The following is a 19,026-nucleotide window of genomic DNA, read 5'->3' on the forward strand; positions in this document are numbered from 1 at the left end:
AGACTCCTGCTCTGAATCCCAAAGTGGATGTTTCTCCATGGAGAGAGGAAATCAAGTGTGAGAAAATGTCTAAAGCAGCTTCCTTTGATCCTCAACACAAAATGCTCACAATACTTGTGCTTAAAATACAATAAATCTGAACTGAGGGTTACAAACATTCTGTTTTCATTTGTTGCCACTTCAAACTATGCTGTTAGTTTAAAACATCTTTCTAATTCTCTTTTTCAATCTTCTCAGGAGTTTGCCATCCCTAATCCTTATCAGGGAATTGACAGTGTTATTGTTACCCGCCTTCAACAAACAACCATTTTAATCTTGAGTCTTTTTTGCTGTTTCATAAAAGCTTGTATTCAGCTGTATCTTGACCCCATTCACCGTAAAGATCACTGTATCATTGGGTAAAGGTCAGTCCATTTATCATCTCCATGCCAGTTGTTACTGGAGTTCCTGTATGCCCCGGGATTCCATGAGGTCCTCACTCTTGGGACCCTTAGATGAAGGGAGATATTTTCATTTGATATTAAATTTTATTTTAAAATCAGTGTTCATAACTTACTTTCTTTGTAAATAACCATGGCCCTGTCTAGCTCTAAGCAGTTTCCTGTGGATGGTTGCGATCTTCCTTGGAAGACCATATATTTGAAGAATAGTCCCTCTTCATCTTCTGGACCTTGACAGTTGCCTTCTGAGGATGAAAGTTATTTGAAGCTGATGCATGAATCCCTTAAACTAAGAATCATAATACTTGGTACTCTCTTTGGCATTTTATGGGCCTCATCTTGCACCATTAAGGAGACAATAATTATTTGTAGCACCTAGAGGCCAGAGTCTCTGTTCCTGCAAGGCACATTGTGTAGAACACAAGGAACTCTGGGGCCTCTTGTCTTCTCTTAGAATCAGCCCTTTCATGCAAGAGTCTCAAAGCAGTTTGGAAATATTATCTAATTAAGCCTCATAACTCTCCAAGGTGCACTTCTATAGAGTCTAAAAGCAGCTGTAGCCTGAAGCCCCACCATTGCTCATGGCCAAGTGGCCTAATAGTGGCCCTCTTAGCGTCTTGGCCAGGAAGTTCAGCTGAGATTGTGGTGGTATAAAACTGTTTAAAAAACAAAAAGCCACAAAGTGAAAACAGAAGATTATGGCTGAACTAAATAAGCTAGTCAGGAAGCAGGTTTAGCTCAGCTCAGCTAAAGCAGAAGTGGGACATCAGCCTTTAATATTCAGGCCACTGCTTTTTAGTGTGATGCAGTATATTTTGCTGTTGAGTTGAGACAACAGGCACTATTATTTGTTATCCGTTCCTGATACCTAGCAATAATGAAAGGCCTTCCCATGTGAAAACCCAACTTACCCAGAATTCCCAAATAGAATTAAAGAATAAGTGCCAGAACTTGTCCCTGGCATGGAGTGCAGTGTTGTTCTTCTCACCAGTTAATAATAATGAAAAGTTTCACAGCATTGTGTGGACAAAACTCCTCAGAGCATATCCTGATACCACCAATAAATAAGGATTATTATCCCTGTTTTGCAAATGAGGAAATGACTTGTCCAAAGCCCCCAGAGAGTTGAGATGGTTATTGAATTTAAGAGTTCCTAGCCTCATACTCAATCTGCTATTTCATTTGAGGTCATTCTTTGGCAATCACAGTTTTTCCTATGTTGATGCAAGTCTTTGCAGTGTCACCTTTTGAATGATCTGGACAAGACTTGCAGTCAGTCCTGGAAATTTAAGTTATGAAAACCTCAGACCTTGTTCTATATTTTAGTTCTGTTGGAATCATTTGGCTTTACCTGATCTCATGGGCTTTCTGCTGGATTCGTGGAAGGAAATCCCGAGTCAGATGTGTCTTGGCGTTCTTTCCATCTCACTGCAGGCTCCTTTTTGCTAGCTCATTCGTAATTTGGCTTCTGCTCAGACCCTTTTGCACATTGACTTGCAATGATCCTCCAAAGTCTATAATTTGCTGTGTTCTCAGAAAAGCAGGCAGTGCTTTCAAGGGTGAGAATCTTCTCTCACTTGTGCTGCTCCTGTCTGCTTGATTGGTATTGACTCTGTTGTTTTTCTTTCTCCACATATACTGTGGATTCTGTCAATCTTCAGTTGTCATTTTTTTCTTGGCTGTCTTCATCATCTGGGCTGGGCTCTTCTCTCAGATGCTTGCAGCTGCCAAGTAGAGTCTTGTTGGTTCTTGAAAATGGATTTGAAGAAGTTAAGTGTGTGTTTGTGCAATGGATTCCTGGCATTCTGTCTGATTTCTAGTGGACAGGAGTCCAGCTCCACAAAACCTCCACTGCATTTGGCACTGGCCAGCCCTCTTTGCTGGCGGCCTCAGGACGTAGGTAAAGGATGGAATGGGTTTGGAGAATGAGCTACTCTTAAATCTCTGGACACTGCAGAACAGGAAGAAACACTGGCAGGAACAGTGTGGGTGAAACCTGTGCATACGTTGCGTTTCATGTACAGGAGAACACGCTTTCCCTGTTATCAGTGTGGCTTGTTCACTAATGCTACATCTTTGAGTTGTCAGGGCTACCCCATGTACCCTATGCCTCAAACCAGCACTTGATATTCATACTGTCAATCAGATCCCTTTCTGTTTGTGTTATCTGTCTGACTTCCAATGCCATGCCAGTGTTGGGTTGTCTTTCAAAGTCTGTCTTTAGCATGGCACAGATTAAAGCACCCAAGATTTGACAGTGACTGTGAAAGTCTTCTGTTTTCTCTGAATCTGTTTTTTTTTTTGTTTTTTTTTTACACCACTGATTAAGATGCAGTTGATCTGGTTTGCATACATGGCCATTTGGAGGATGGACAATTTGCATGTTCCTGTTTTGAAGGCAGTTGCCACTTATCAGTACTGTTATACAACAGCAGCAGCAGCAGAAAAAATGGAGGTCCCTTTCTCAGAGCAAAAAAAATGGTCCCATAACCAAATCCACATTTTCAGCCTGCTATCTGCATAGTATTGCCAACCGGAAGTGCTCAGAGTACGGTCTCCCAAAATCATGCAATTTTTAAAAGTCTTCTATTTTGTTTTGTTTTGGGTTTATTTCGGGCCATTAGGGTGTACTCAGGTCATGTTTTCAAGATTTTCTGTGCAGCTATAAGGGTGAGAAAGATACTATTTTAAAATGAAAGCTGAGAGTCTCACATAATCACTTAACTCCAGAAAATGGGGAAAAACACCAAATATCGAAAGACTCACAATAGAGTTGCAAGAGTTGGCAATATTGTCTACGTGTAGTGTTTGAAAAGTGCTACATAAACATGAAGTAGTATTATTTGCAGTCATTGTATCAGTACCAGTTTGTGTCCCTTGCTCCAAAAAGGTGAAGATTAGGGTTGATTTTATAGTAATTAACTGGTTTGGTTTTAGCACTAAGAGCAGGAAACAATATGTGATGTTAGACTGGGGTTAGGATGTAACTCTTCCAAGTTTATTGGGAGTCTCACAGTATTTGATGTCTTTCTTAAAGCCCCAGCTTCTGGAGTCATGTTTTGTAAGAATGTCAGTATGTTGTTTTTAATGAAACTTTCTAGCTATTGACAGGTTTCAGAGTAGCAGCCGTGTTAGTCTGTATCCACAAAAAGAAAGGAGGACTTGTGGCACCTTAGAGACTAACAAATTTATTTGAGCATAAGCTTTCGTGAGCTACAGCTCACTTCATCGGACGCATTCAGTGGAAAATACAGTGGGGAGATTTATATACACAGAGAACATGAAACAATGGGTGTTACCATACACACTGTAACAAGAAAGTGATCAGGTAAGGGGAGCTATTACCGGCGGGGGGCGGGGACCTTTTGTAGTGATACTCAAGGTGGGCCATTTCCAGCAGTTGACAAGAACATCTGAGGAACAGCCAGGGGCGGGGGGGATAAACATGGGGAAATAGTTTTACTTTGTGTAATGACCCATCCACTCCCAGTCTTTATTCAAGCCTAAGTTAATTGTATCCAGTTTGCAAATTAATTCCGATTCAGCAGTCTCTCGTTGGAGTCTGTTTCTGAAGTTTTTTTGCTGAAGAATTGCAACTTTTAGGTCTGTAATTGAGTGACCAAACAGATTGAAGTGTTCTCCGACTGTTTTTTGAATGTTATAATTCTTGACGTCTGAATTGTGTCCATTTATTCTTTTATATAGAGACTGTCCAGTTTGGCCAATGAACATGGCAGAGGGGCATTGCTGGCACGTGGTGGCATATATCACATTGGAAGATATGCAGGTGAATGAGTCTCTGATAGTGTGGCTGATGTGATTAGGCCCTATGATGGTGTCTCCTGAATAGATATGTGGACACAGTTGGCAACGGGCTTTGTTGCAAGGATAGGTTCCTGGGTTAGTGGTTCTGTTGTGTGGTGTGTGGTTGCTGAGTCTTTTGAGTCTTTGTTGGGCCTGTCCTGTAGTAGGTAACTTCTGGGTACTCTTCTGGCTCTGTCAATCTGTTTCTTCACTTCAGCAGGTGGGTATTGTAGTTGTAAGAACGCTTGATAGAGATCCTTTAGGGTTTGTCTCTGTCTGAGGGGTTGGAGCAAATGCGGATGTATCGTAGAGCTTGGCTGTAGACAATGGATCGTGTGGTGTGGTCTGGATGAAAGATGGAGGCATGTAGGTAGGCATAGCGGTCAGTAGGTTTCCGGTATAGGGTGGTGTTTATGTGACCATAGTTTATTAGCAACAAAAAAACTTCAAAAACAGACTCCAATAAGAGAGTGCTGAATTGGAATTAATTTGCAAACTGGATACAATTAACTTAGGCTTGAATAAAGACTGGGAGCGGATGGGTCATTACGCAAAGTAAAACTATTTCCCCATGTTTATTCCCACTCCCATCCTCCCCTCCCCCCCTCCCCCCCCCCCCCCCCCGCTGTTCCTCAGACGTTCTTGTCAACTGCTGGAAATGGCCCACCTTGAGTATCACTACAAAAGGTCCTCCCCCCCCCCCCCCCCCCCCACTCTCCTGCTGGTAATAACTCCCCTTACCTGATCACTCTCTTGTTACAGTGTGTATGGTAACACCCATTGTTTCATGTTCTCTGTGTATATAAATCTCCCCACTGTATTTTCCACTGAATGCATCCAATGAAGTGAGCTGTAGCTCGCGAAAGCTTATGCTCAAATAAATTTGTTAGTCTCTAAGGTGCCACAAGTACTCCTTTTCTTTTTTCTAGCTATTGTGGTTGTGGAGAAAAGCTTGAAACTGTGACCCGAATGAGCCCTCAAAGCTCAGAAACCGAAGGCAAATAAAAAGAACCCAGAATTTCTGACTTTCTTAAAATCTCAAGTTTCAGAGTAGCAGCCGTGTTAGTCTGTATTCGCAAAAAGAAAAGGAGTACTTGTGGCACCTTAGAGTCTCTAAGGTGCCACAAGTACTGCTTAAAATCTCAAGATTTTTAAGAGAATCCCATGACATTTTGGGCCTTGGCTCATGGTTACTAAATGGTTGGGATTGGCAATACTGTGTGTACTTTTTAAATAAGTAAAGCTTTTTCTTTTCAGCTGGGCCACATTTTTTTATTTTATTTTAATGTAAAATTTGGTTATGTTTGGTTTGCAAAGTAGAAGGGAGTAGTCTGAATGTCAGACTGAGATTCAGAAGTTCTTGATTTCACATCCCATCCCTGATGAATTGTGTGCACTTGGCAATGTGCTTCATCTACCTACCTCAGTTACTCCATCTGTGAAATAGAGATAGTATTTCTCACAGATGATGCTTTGTGGAGCAGTTAATGTTGTGCAAATCTTTGAAGAAGAAAAAGCAGGACATAAATGCCAAGTAGAATAAAAAAAACTAAGCAGGAAATGGAAGCTGAAATGTTAACAGCCAGATTAAAAGATGTAACATGTAGGGCAAGCAGGTTTGAGGTATCTTCATAATAGTTATTTCCATTTTGCATTCCTGTGCGGCAGGCAGCCCAGCTCCAACAAACATGTGGTTGTATGACTTTGCAGTGCAGAGTGATTTATGATCAGGTATAAGAATGGTTCTTTTTTTAATACTGTTAATTATTTATAGACTTGCACAGCTGATTGCCCACAAAATAACATAGTGCGTTGTACTAAGAGCTCTATTAATAGCCAGTCCTGGTTCTAAATAATGCAGTGCAAATAGTATTTGTACAAATTGGGCTTGCATGCAGGTCTGTACTCTTTTGTGAAGGCCTGCTGCTTTCAACCTGGCCATTTTACATTTGCAGTGAAAGCAGCAAAGAGTAATGGAGCCTCAGGCGACAGAGGTATTCATCTGTGCATCATGCTGTAGGAGCTTCTGCAGTAACAGTCTCTTCTTCAAGGGACAGGGAGGTTGTGTGCCATCAGCACTGTACTGCATCAGCACTGTACTGCTGCTGCTCCTATCTGGGTATCTCATTACAGCCTTCATCAGATGAGTGCTGAAAACCAAGTGAGAGAAAGTTCTTGTGGTCTAGTGATGCACAGCAGGATATTTTTACAAGCCCAAGCAAGAATGACACTTCAGACTGAAGTGAGTGCTGTCTTCGTTGTTCCGGTTTAAGCTCTTGCTTGGTTCAGACTTTTGAATTTGCTTCTGAAGGGGCCAGCATCAGGAACTCAAATTTAACTTTGTTTTCTTAAACTAGCAACACGTAGCTTGCATTTTAGCTCAGATGTTGTCCATTTTGTTGCCCCTCTGCACTAATGTACATGAGCACCATTCCTCAGCATAGAGCTGTAAATCAGGGGTTCTCAAACTGGGGGTCGGGACCCCTTAGGGGGTCGTGAGGTTATTACATGGGGGGTCGTGAGCTGTCAGCCTCCACCCCAAATCCCGCTTTTCCTCCAGCATTTATAATGGTGTTAAATATATAAAAAAGTGTTTTTAATGTATAAGGGGGGGCGGGTCACACTCAGAGGCTTGCTATATGGAAGCGGTCATCAGTACAAAAGTTTGAGAACCTCTGCTGTAAGTGGTCACTAGACAACCTCTTCAATGTCATAACAAGAGGGCAGTACATTAAATACAGTCTTGGCATAAGAAACCAATTTACTGAAGCTCCAGTCCAGGACATATCTGGGATTTTGGGAGCAATTTAAGGTTTTAATAGGTTTGGCTGTTTAAATCCTTCATATATTTTACAGTAGATGCACGATGTGATCTGTAGTTTATTCCAGCATACCCACACTCCCATTTTACTGCTGAGGGAAACTCTGGGATAGGGCAGCTAAGTGATTTGTCCAAGGATACTTTGGGAGGTCTATGGCCAACCTGGGAATAGATCCCAAGAGCACTGACCCCTAGTCCTGAGCCCTAATCATAAGACCATGTGTAATGAAGGTCTGCATTTTGTTGACTTCCCAAGGTCACTTTCAAACTCTTGTGTTCTGAGCCACTGGGCTGATGTTTTGATTTACATACAAATAGATACAGTGAACTCTGTGCTAATGGCCTCTAACTTAATGGCCACTAAAATCTCAGTCCTTATGAGAGTCTTCATATTAATAGCACTGTACTATGTGACCATCTGTTGTAGCAGCCTGAAAAATAGCAATTCCCTTGGTGGTGATGTTACCAGGTTTATCTGTATATTTTTAATTCTCTCACTTTGCAGACATCCTTCCCTGAACATTCTTAGATTTCTTCATCATTTTGCCTGAAGAGTAGCAGTGTTTGCACAGACTTTAGAGTTGAGACATTTGGCCGAGTGCCAGTGGGTGAGGGGTAATGTCCAGATGAAACAATGCACCGTGTGCTGCTCAGAGAGTGATCAAACCTAGAAAAGGGGGATCTTTAAAACAGCAACCCCTTTTGCCTTTACTAATAAGCCACTTGCTGAGTGTGTAACTTTCTCCTCCCCCAGTGATTGAACATTTTCAGATCCTCAGTAACTTACAATATGCTGAGACTAGAACTCAAAATACCCTTGTCAAGCACCATGTTCTGATCTTCCTTCGAGTGACTCAAAGTAACCTCCCTTTGCTGAATATGTGTTAATGCTGCCTCTAAATATATTGACAGGTTTCAGAGTAACAGCCGTGTTAGTCTGTATTCGCAAAAAGAAAAGGAGGACTTGTGGCACCTTAGAGACTAACCAATTTATTTGAGCATGAGCTTTCGTGAGCTACAGATGAAGTGAGCTGTAGCTCACGAAAGCTCATGCTCAAATAAATTGGTTAGTCTCTAAGGTGCCACAAGTACTCCTTTTCTTTTTTCTAAATATATTATTTTTCACAGCACGAATTGGATTAAAATCATTTTGTGTCATGCATGAAGGATGCATGTTACAGCACAAATGGCACACTGAGGCCTTCTCTGTGGGTACCATGGTTACTGGTGACATCGTTCAGTTTGATATTAATAATGATTTGTGTGTAGCTCAGAAGCCTGACTGAAGGTGGCCTAAACTAAACCCATTGGATTGCTGATGCAGTCCCATTGCCATGGAAACAGATGCTGCAGCTTAAGGTTGCCTGTATCTGTAACATGAGGCATGCACACAAAAGCATGGTCTGGTGGTGTCCATAACCCTTAAAAGAATATGAGTGTGATTACTGGAGAAAATGGGAAATTGTAATGGGATTTGATTTATAATGTAGGGATCTCTAGTTATAAGTGCACAGTAATTCATGGCGGTCTCTGTATTTGGAGAAATAACAAAACACAGGTTTTTAATTGTGACTTGACCTCCAACTACGTTACTTTTAATGAGCATAAGCCACACAGTGCATGAATTGTTTTTGTGTGTGTGTCTTGTACAGTGCAGAGCACAATATCAATGTACAACTAATAGAGCAGGCTCACAAATACTGATAAACCTCCCTGAGTTCGGTTTTTTTTGTCTAAGGGGGGAGGGTGTAATGGGGAGACACTCTCCTCCTGTGCTCTATCCCAGCTTTAGTAATGACTTTTCAAGTGACCTTGGGTAAATCCATTAAGCCTCTGCTTACCCACCTACAAAATAGGAATAATTAGACTTGCTTTACTTCACCAGAATGCTTGCAGCTTAATGTTTGTAAAATATCTTGCAGTCATTTGGTGAAGGTCCTGTATAAGCTCATGGCAGTACTGAGGAGAAAGGGTGGCCTTGTGGTAAAAACACTGGACTGGGACTTGGAAAATCTGGGTTCTAATCCCAGTTTAGCCACAGACTCCCTGTATTCAAATCTCTTGAATTTTCTGTGCCACACATTCTCCATTGTAATTCCCGTTCTGTGTTGAGGCTACATCTGCTAATGTTTGAGAGGTAATTGAATGCCAGGATGATGAGTGCCATAGAGAAGCCCATCAATAAATAAACATTTAGTCATTATTATGTACCACAGCATTCAATCAATTTTAATGCATTTACAGCAGTATATGTAACTTTCTTATTCATATGGATTGCAATTTGGTCTTCATGTTGTGTTTTTTTAAACTAGTCAAAAGAGCACATTATGTGCTGATAAAATTGCAGTTTTGGTTTTGATTTCAGTTACTTCCAGAAAGGTTCCTCTTCACTGAGAGGTGGGTTTCTCGCTAACACAGAAGAAGTTTATCTCCTTGGCTGAGATAAGAGTGGAATTATTAGCATCTCCCCCACTCCTTCCCCTTTTGACTCTGGAGGTGATTTTTTCCCTCCAATATTAGTCTAATTAGTTTGCTTACATTTTAATTGGGTACTCCAGATCCTTGATGGAATAGTGGTTCTCAAACTTTTGTACTGGTGACCTCTTTCACATAGCAAGCCTCTGAGTGGGACCCCCCCTTATAAATTAAAAACACTTTTTAAAAATTTATTTAACACCATTATAAATGCTGGAGGCAAAGCAGAGCTTGGGGTGGAAGCTTATAGCTCATGACCCCCCATGTAATAACCTCATGACCCCTTGTGGGGTCCCAACCCCCATTTTGTGAACCATTGGAATACTGGATGCCTTGTTTTAAAAACCCAGTTTAATATTGTTTTATATAAATAATTCCCCTACCCTCTGCCCAAGTATATTTTTAGGGCAAAATTATATTTTGTTCTCCTATTTAATTACATGATTTTGGGGGAACCAGCAGACATTAGGTAACTGCCAGCTGTGAATGATACCTGGACTAATAGGTATCTGTATCCAGCAGACAGAAGGTGCTGGTGGTGAAAGCAGATTGCTCATAATGAATTAGATGTCAGATCGAATGATCAAAAAGGAATAGTTAACAAAACACAGGGCTGACTCATACCACAGCAGGAGACAGCTGAGGATAAAAATGATACACCCATGGGTGCGCATATTATCGCAGTATGTGTTGTCAGGAAACGACAAATCTTACCCTGGAAAAGTGTATTAAAAATAAACACTGCATTAGTTGCAAGACCTTCAGGTATTTTTCCAATTACTGTATCAGTGGGCTTCTGTTTCCATTTAATTATGGCTCCCAGCAACTATGCCCAGACCCTTGTGTCTGTCATCATTCCATTTATTTGTGGCGCCTGGATGCTAGTCTTTGTAAATGGCGTGGTCGCAATAGGCCCAGATGCATGAGTTAGGCTGAGTGGCTGTGCTACCTATTACTTGACCCAGCTTTTCAGGGAGCAGCTGTAAAAGGATATTGAACACTCATCAAGGAAGAGAGAAGAGGCAATTTTTAAGCTATAAAGAGAGGAGAGAGAGAGGAGACTTCATTTCAAACCACAATGCGTCCTTTAGCTAGATCAGCATGCAGGATCAGTAGTTATGTGTGTTGCCCATCTGTAATAGAGAACAATGCTACAAAACAATAAAAATGATGGGAGAGAAGTCGAGGACTGTGATTATGTCTGTAAGCTAGGAGTACAACACAGTGCAGCCGAAGAGCCTTAACGGCCGCTCACCCACACACTCTGTCTCTCACTGCAGTGTCGGGACCAACCTGATCAGGTTGGGTTCATCCTTAGTGAACTTAGACAGTTTTTATTCCACAATCACAGATGATGCAAGGACCAGCTAATGTGCGGCTGGCTTGTATTTGATTTCAAACATCAATCCTTTTTGGGACGCAACATAAGCATGGCCATTGCTCCCCTTGGTAATTTTCCAGTGCATCCCTTGGTATTGCAGAGTTTGGGCAACCCCAGTTGTGTAAAACCATAGATAGGGTTGTACATCCCTTCTGTGTTTCATCAGTGGCCACACACAGTGTTGTGGTAAGTAGCAGGGTGCAAACAGTTATAATAAACTGTATTTAACTGTCTCCTTTGATTACTGCACTCGCCTGTTGGAGGAGTTGTGGAAAAGACCCTGGCATCAGACGGTTCGGAGTTCTACAAGCACTGGAGGGAAGAAGCCATAAATGCTTGAAATTGAACTCAAAGGACCTCAGTAATCAAGAAGGAATCTTGGCCCTGCTTGGCTATTGTTTTGCTTGGGCGGAGGCATTTATTTTTTGTTTCTTTAAAAAAAAATGATTGTGAAAAGGACATTGTCAGGTTCGGTAAGACTAAAATTTGGTCTCTTGTGGACTGCAATTTCTTGTATTCCCTCTGGTTTTTCACTTGGACTGTTATCACTCTCTGACCAAACAAAATTATGGTACAAAATAGATACTATTTAAGACATGTAGGTGGAAAAGGGACTAAGATTATAAGTGAGTGATATTCTGAGATTTAGGGACTCAGTGCTTGGCAACACAAGAGGGGAAGAAAAGACTGATGCATTCTAGGGCACAATCTATCAGGGAATTAATTGTAAGTCAGGGAAGGTAATGGTCATTGTTTACAAGGTTCTTTCAAAGCCCATTTGGAGCACTGTGTGCTGGTCTGAGCACTGATTATTCTTTGGAATGCAGTAGCATCGGGTGGCCCCTACTGAAATTGGGGCCCCACTGTGCTAGGCACTATACAAGCAGGGTGGGGAACACAGTCCTTGCACCAATGAGCTTACAGTCTAAATAAACAAAGGGTGGGAGGAGAAACAGTCACCCAGGGAAGTGAAATGACTTCCCCAAAGTCATACAGCAAACGGACGATGGAGCCAGGGATAGAACCTATTATTTCAGTCCAGTGGTCTGTCCACTAGACCATGCCTCGTACCCTGACATTCATTCTGCCTTTGGAGAAGGTGCAGATGGGGGAAACAAGGATTATTTAAGGTCTGGAAAGGAGGAGGGTCTCTTATTCAGTGTTGTGAAAAGTTGACCTCATCATAAAGTTTAATTAGTTTAAGGGAATTGTTGTGACTTTATCATGAGTCTTGCAATATTTGGTGTTTTTCTTATAGCCCCAGCTCCTGGAATCATGAAAATATGTGAGAATTTCAGATTTCATTTATAAATAAATAGTTGGTTTCTAGCCTTTATGGTTGTGGAGAAAAGTTTGAAAATGTGGGCTGAGTGCACACTAAAACCTCAGTAACCAAAAGGCAAACAAAAATAACCCTAAATTTTTTATTGCTATTATTTTAAATAGTGCTTTGTTGGGGGCCTGACTCATGCTCGGGATTGGCAATACTGCCAAGGCTCAGGAAAAGACCATTCTGGATTCCAGGGAGATTGTACTACATGTGATCGTGACATTGGAAGAGATTGTGAGACACTGTGAAATCCAGCAGCAACCTTTGGAAAAATGTTCCCTTCTTTGCACAAGCAGCCTCCACCATAAGCACAGTGCTCCATGTCTGGAAGAGACAGTGAATGGATGGAGGGCAGTTGGCTTACGCTTATAATGGCAGATAGTGATGGGAAGAGGAGGAATACTGTGCAAAGTGTTTGGAACACTGAATTCACCATTGACTAAGGACATTCAACTGGTAATAATCAAATTGGTGTGAAGTTACTGTGGGAGTTGTGCTTGATTCCATGGGGGGTCCCAGGGCACACAGGTTACAGTGGCATCGAGGAATGTTTTCTGTCCTTTTGGCTGGCCACCGGGATATTTTCCCTGTAGCTTCTGGATGAATTGGCCAAAAATCCTTCATCCTTCTCCTCCCCACACCCCCACACCCCCTGAGACAGCACTTGTAAACAGGAAGGAATCCGTGTCTGATTGGTGATAGGATATTTCAGAACTGTCTAAGCCACTAGTGACTGATGGTTGCTACCATCTTGTTGTTCAGTGGACTCTGAAGGATGCGTTTGATCTCAGTGCAGTTCCCAATGGACAGGTGCTCATATCACACACACTACTCCGCATTGGAGTCCAGTTAGCATCCTTCCTGCTAGCCTAATCAAAACAACAAAAAATCAGGAATAGAATTCATCATGCAGTATAAGTTCCTACTTTGCCTTACTAGGGTTAGGATTGAGTGTGTTGGCAAGTCAGTCTGGGGAGGTTTGCCCCAGTGCTCCCTATGCTGTTCTTGTTCTGTGGGTAAATAGATGCCTTCATTCTCCAGGGCTGTCGCTCTGGCACCTTCCACCAGCATTAAATTCACACAGAATTTTAAAAAATCCCAGCAGTTGCTGTGATGCACTCTGCAATAAAAGTGAAGCAAAGGATCAAAACTTCCGGTCACCGAACTGGAGACAAACCTTATGGAGTTACAGAAACCGCTTGGTTATTGTTCTCAGAGAATAGACTGTGTCTTCATTATTTTGGACACTTGGTTTTATCAAGTATAATACTGTCAATCTTTGCATTGTACGTTACACAAGTTCAAACCAAAACCCCTCATCTCTCATGAAAAGCAAGCCTGTGTAAATGTCACAGTCATGCATGAAGAAACTTCATTGTAAAACAAAACCATGTCAGCCTGTTATAAATGTCTAATTTATTTAGATGTGATTGAGGGTTACATCTGTAAACCATAATCAATGGTAAACAAGTTAAAACTTTATAATCTATTTTAAAAAGCTAGAACAATGTCTTGGACTCCAATTATTAATATGCAGCTTACGCTTTTCTTACTGTTCTCTGCCGCACAATAGCTTTGCTAGAAGTAGCAAATTATACTTAAAAAAACAAACAAAAACAAACAAAGAAAACAACAACCCTCAAATGAAGCCAAACATTAAGAAATCTGTTCCTTCATTGGCAGTTTCACTGTAAACTGTTCTATGGATCTACAGCTTTTAGAGTCAAAATGTGGTACATTTTTACCCTGAAAGCAAAGCATGATGAATAGGATTGATTTGTTTAGGATCATCCTATCATCAATCTCTCTCATGAGTCACTTTGAAATATAAATGGCAAACACAATAATATCATGTATACATCTACGGAGTGTAGATTGCCAAGTCATCTGCATGCACAACATACTGCTGGAAGCTTCCATTAAGCAAATTAGTTATGTAAATTGAATGACCTAAAATAGATCTTCGTGGAAGTCTTTTTGATAGATAACAAGCCATGTTAAAGTCGATGCTGCAGACCGAGATCTTCATGATCCTAGAAGACTGGAATTGGTATAACAAGCAAGTTCTGCACACTGTCCATTTAAATTCACTCTGAAGGAATGAAGAACAAGCAAGTTCTGCTGGTAAAGTTCTTCTGGGCATTGGGAGATACGGGTTCTATTTCAGGCCTGCCACAGACATCCTGTGTGATCATGAGCAAGTCACTTCACCCTGCTGTGCCTCAGTTCCCCATCTGTAAAATGGGGCTAATTAATGTGTCTACCTAATACAAATGTTGTGATGCTTAATACCTTATCTGAGGTGCTTTGAGATCCTGGGTTTGGATGTGCTCTGAAAGCACAACACATTTTACACTGATAACCAGCTAAAGCATTTTGGTCTGAATAAGAAGGAGGTTATAGACCAGCCTCTAAAGAAGGGGCCTCTAGTTCAAAAAATTTTACTGAGGAGGTTAGGATTTTTCCAAATCTCCCCATGCGGTGCTATTACGTGTTGTATTGTCGAGATGCAAATGAGAGGGTGTTATACAGCCTCATTTTACAGGGTTCCTATTCCTTTATGCCACTGGCACCCCTAGTTACACACCAAAGCTATGTCATGTAATGACAACGGAGTTGCATGGTTATTTCTACCTCCAGATCTAGGCTGCTATGCAGCGATCACAAGAACTGAAAATGGCTGAGATCTGACTGTCTCATATCTAACCCCATCTCTGAGAGTCAAGCATTTTGAGTGTTAAGGAAAGAAGAGGGATAAGGAAAGAAGAAAAGATTCAGTGTGATTAGGATTGTGATTATGTTGAATACTTGTTATATTCGATGGTGCAGAACTAGATAATGAGGCCGGAGAGTACCTATGCTGAACAGCACTTGTTGGGGGTGAAATTACCAGTTAGTAGGCAGGATTTGTTCTCTATTGGTGCCCTTTTGGAGTAAGTATGCTGTAGTAGGCCTGCTTTTCCTTGCCTTACAGACGCTGGACACTCAGTATTGTTTGCCTGCAAAACTTCCCCACTGCTTGGGATTTGGGCTGCATTTATTAGGCCTTAAAAAGGAGCAGAAAAACCCCAGGAGGATTCCTGTGCCTAGTATCCTTAGGCTGGGGGGGGTCTTTCACAATCATTAAGGGCAGCAAGCAAAATAATGGTAATTTGGACATGAGCTACTTCTGCAGGCTCTGTGGCCTTCCAGCCTCCATCCTAGGGAAGATCAGCAGCTGATATACATTTCTGGCTAACAATCCAAGCTACCTAATCTCTGCTGGTCCTCAATACATCCTTGCTACCTGCTCTGGGTAGGGTGTATTCTGTGGAGAGAGGTGCTTCGTGGGCTGTGAGGGGAGGGCGTTCATTCTGTTCCACTGATCCAGGAGAGCAATCCCTGTGACTATCCAGGTAGGATTTTAAACAAACTCTCTGAACTTCTGGGAGCAGAGGCTAGAGGCCCATCCTGAAAGTCATCAGCAGAATAAATCGCTTTCGAAGACATGAGAGCCTTTGGCCTTATTTGCCTTCAAAGAGTGAGGAGAAGTGCCTGTTTTTTGAGCAACTGCAGTGAGGACACATCACTATCTTCTTCTCCTGCTTGTACGTCATTACCCACCTCCCCAGCTCTGGACTGCAGAATCAGGTTGTGAACAAGACTGGCCTCAGAGTAGCAGCCATGTTAGTCTGTATTCGCAAAAAGAAAAGGAGTACTTGTGGCACCTTAGAGACTAACCAATTTATTTGAGCATGAGCTTTCGTGAGCTACAGCTCACTTCGTCGGATGCATGCCGTGGAAACTGCAGCAGACTTTATTTATACACAGAGAATATGAAAAAATACCTCCTCCCACCCCACTGTCCTGCTGGTAATAGCTTATCTAAAGTGATCATCAGGTGGGCCATTTCCAGCACAAATCCAGGTTTTCTCACCCTCCACCCCCCCACACAAATTCACTCTCCTGCTGGTGATAGCCCATCCAAAGTGACAACTCTTTACACAATGTGCATGATAATAAAGTTGGACCATTTCCTGCACTGGCCTGCTGGTTAGTACAGCAGTGACAGACATAGAATCTGTACCATTAAGTATAGGGCACCCTAATCAAGTCTCCCCCCATGATTCATAATGCTCTGATTATTTGATTTCACAGAGTCAACCAAAAAGGCAGCCCTCACCTTCAGAACATGTCTACAACTAGAAAATAATTTGGGCAGGTGCATTGTGCTTTAATTAAAAAGAAAAGGAGTACTTGTGGCACCTTAGAGACTAACCAATTTATTTGAGCATGAGCTTTCGTGAGCTACAACTCACTTCATCGGATGCATACTGTGGAAACTGCAGAAGACATTATATGCACAGAGACCATAAAACAATACCTCCTCCCACCCCACTCTCCTGCTGGTAATAGCTTATCTAAAGTGATCATCAAGTTGGGCCATTTCCAGCACAAATCCAGGTTTTCTCACCCTCCGCCCCCCCCCCCCCCCCCGCAAACTCACTCTCCTGCTGGTAATAGCCCATCCAAAGTGACCACTCTCTTTAAAATGTGTATGATAATCAAGGTGGGCCATTTCCAGCACAAATCCAGGTTTTCTCACCCCCCCTACCCCCCTCCAAAAACCACACACACAAACTCACTCTCCTGCTGGTAATAGCTTATCCAAAGTGACCACTCTCCTCACAATGTGTATGAAAATCAAGGTGGGCCATTTCCAGCACAAATACAGGTTTTCTCACTCCCCCACCCCTCCCCTCTTTTTTTTTTTTGGAATACAGATTAACACGGCTGTTACTCTGAAACCTGTGCTTTATTTGTCCGTATTTGTAGCTTTCCCATATGTTCTTAGTCTTGGACTCTTACAATCATAGGGTTGTTATATCTGTCTGCTGCCTATATACATTGCTGCAATGAGAATCTATCCATTTAGTAGCTAACTTTCAAGATTTTTGGATTACTCTGATATTCAGTAAAAGTGGAAAGATTCCTGTGGCACCTTATAGACTAACAGATGTATTGGAGCATACGCTTTCGTAGGTGAATACTCACTTGGTGCATTCGACAAAGTGGGTATTCACCCACGAAAGCTTATGCTCCAATACGTCTGTTAGTCTATAAGGTGCCACAGGACTCTGCTGCTTTTACAGATCCAGACTAACACGGCTACCCCTCTGATACTCTGATATTCAGGAAGTTCTGAGCTCTAATCCTGGCTCTGACATTGACTCTCTCTTTGGTCTTGGACAAATCACTTAACTTCTCTGTGTCTCAGTTTCCCCATGTGATGATAATGACCTCATAGTTGGGTTGTGGATTAGTTAATGTTTAAACAGTTTTGAAAATAAAAAACTGTACGTAAAAGCTATATTATCATTCCGTTTTATAGGACATGATACAGCCTTTAATTTAAATACACTAACTCTTAATCCTGTTAAAATGAGACAAACATAGAAAATTCACTTCTCAATGTTTCTATGGCCACCATTTTAAAAAATGTCAGAGTTTGCATCTTCATGCAGTTGGACAAAGACAATATCTATGTACTTCATAACACTTTAGTTAAACTTACTAAAACTGTGCCCTCAAGCTGTGAACAGATGTACAGAATATTAAAAGAAAATCATATAAACTGGACCAAAAACCTACAAATGGCACCCCAACAGTTTCCACACCCTTTTACAATCACTCACCCCCCTGCAGCCGGGGAAGAATCCAGGGAAACTGATAATCCTGGAAATTTTCAGGTAACACTGCAAACTCTGGGCTCTTTGTAAGTCAAGGAGGGGGAAATTAAAGGGTAATGTGTCATCTTTAACTTTGAATTTTGTGATTTAACAGCCTGCGTTCATCTGTACTGACAAACTGTGACACGGCTGCTCTTTGACACATGGTGGGAGGCAGCTGTTCCCATAGAACCAGTGGTTGTAGTAACTTGTCCAAAGAGAGCTTCTGCAGGACTGCAAAGTTCTGGCCTGCAGAACTTGTAAGATCATAAGTTACTTTGTAAGCCGAGAGCCTCTCAACTCGGCCAGAGATGCCAGGTTCTGGGTTAAGAGGAATTAGCATCTTCTTTCACCAAGGAGATTGCTCATATCCGAGAGAGCCTCATAGGCCACCACTGAGATTGGGACTGGAAAACTGTGCACCATCCTCCCAAGAACTCTGCCTCTTCATAAATTCAAGTAGAAATCATGACTGAGTGCCACCAATGCTTCCATCACTTTTGACTCTGACCTCTTCCATTACTGGATGGTAGAAGAAAGTAGAGAGAACCTGGAGCCTTTCCTAATGGAGACCTTCAACATCTTCTGTAATGTGGGGAATCTGCCACCCAACCTCACACCTGCAATAATCCATCCTGTACTAGAGAAATGGTCACTCAGTACTAGAGATGTCAGGAACCGTTAACGGTTGTCTCACCCTCCCTTTTGTAAGCAAGCTGGAAGGGGAGAATGTTACCTATCAGATGGCAATAACCTGGATCCCTCTTACCCCAACTTCAGGCCAGGGTGTGGTATGCTTACAATTTGGAGAAATGGATGTATTGTGAGGTTCAGTGACTTGCTCAAGGTTCCACAGAAAGTCAGTGGCAGAGCTGGGAATAGAACCCCGATTTCAGTGCTTCCTTTTCCAGTCTGCATGAGTCAGAGTGACTATCCCAACTAAAGTGGAGAGGCAGTGCAAAGGAAAAAGGCACAGAAAAGAAAAAGCGTACCTGCCAAAAGGTTTGCTTCTGATTGATTCCCCCACTGATACAAAAAAGATGTAATGCACCTGTCCTGCTTATCCT

At 41.9% G+C, this 19,026-nt stretch overlaps 1 protein-coding gene across 20 annotated transcripts in view; it reads left to right on the top strand.

The window, feature by feature from the left end:
- The window catches only part of PITPNM2 (phosphatidylinositol transfer protein membrane associated 2), a 218,913-nt gene that overhangs the window by 115,361 nt on the left and 84,526 nt on the right, over positions 1-19,026 (top strand). The window contains exon 2 of one of the 20 annotated variants that reach the window (XM_048821456.2): positions 4,146-4,227. The exons of the other annotated variants lie outside the window; for them this stretch is intronic. Within the exon in view, the coding sequence (XP_048677413.1) occupies positions 4,165-4,227 (63 nt within the window). The 5' untranslated portion in view covers positions 4,146-4,164. The remainder of the gene's footprint in view (positions 1-4,145; positions 4,228-19,026) is intronic. 20 annotated transcript variants of the gene reach the window in all.

This window comes from Caretta caretta, chromosome 15 (assembly GCF_965140235.1).
Source record: "Caretta caretta isolate rCarCar2 chromosome 15, rCarCar1.hap1, whole genome shotgun sequence".
Taxonomy (NCBI): Eukaryota; Metazoa; Chordata; order Testudines; family Cheloniidae; genus Caretta; species Caretta caretta.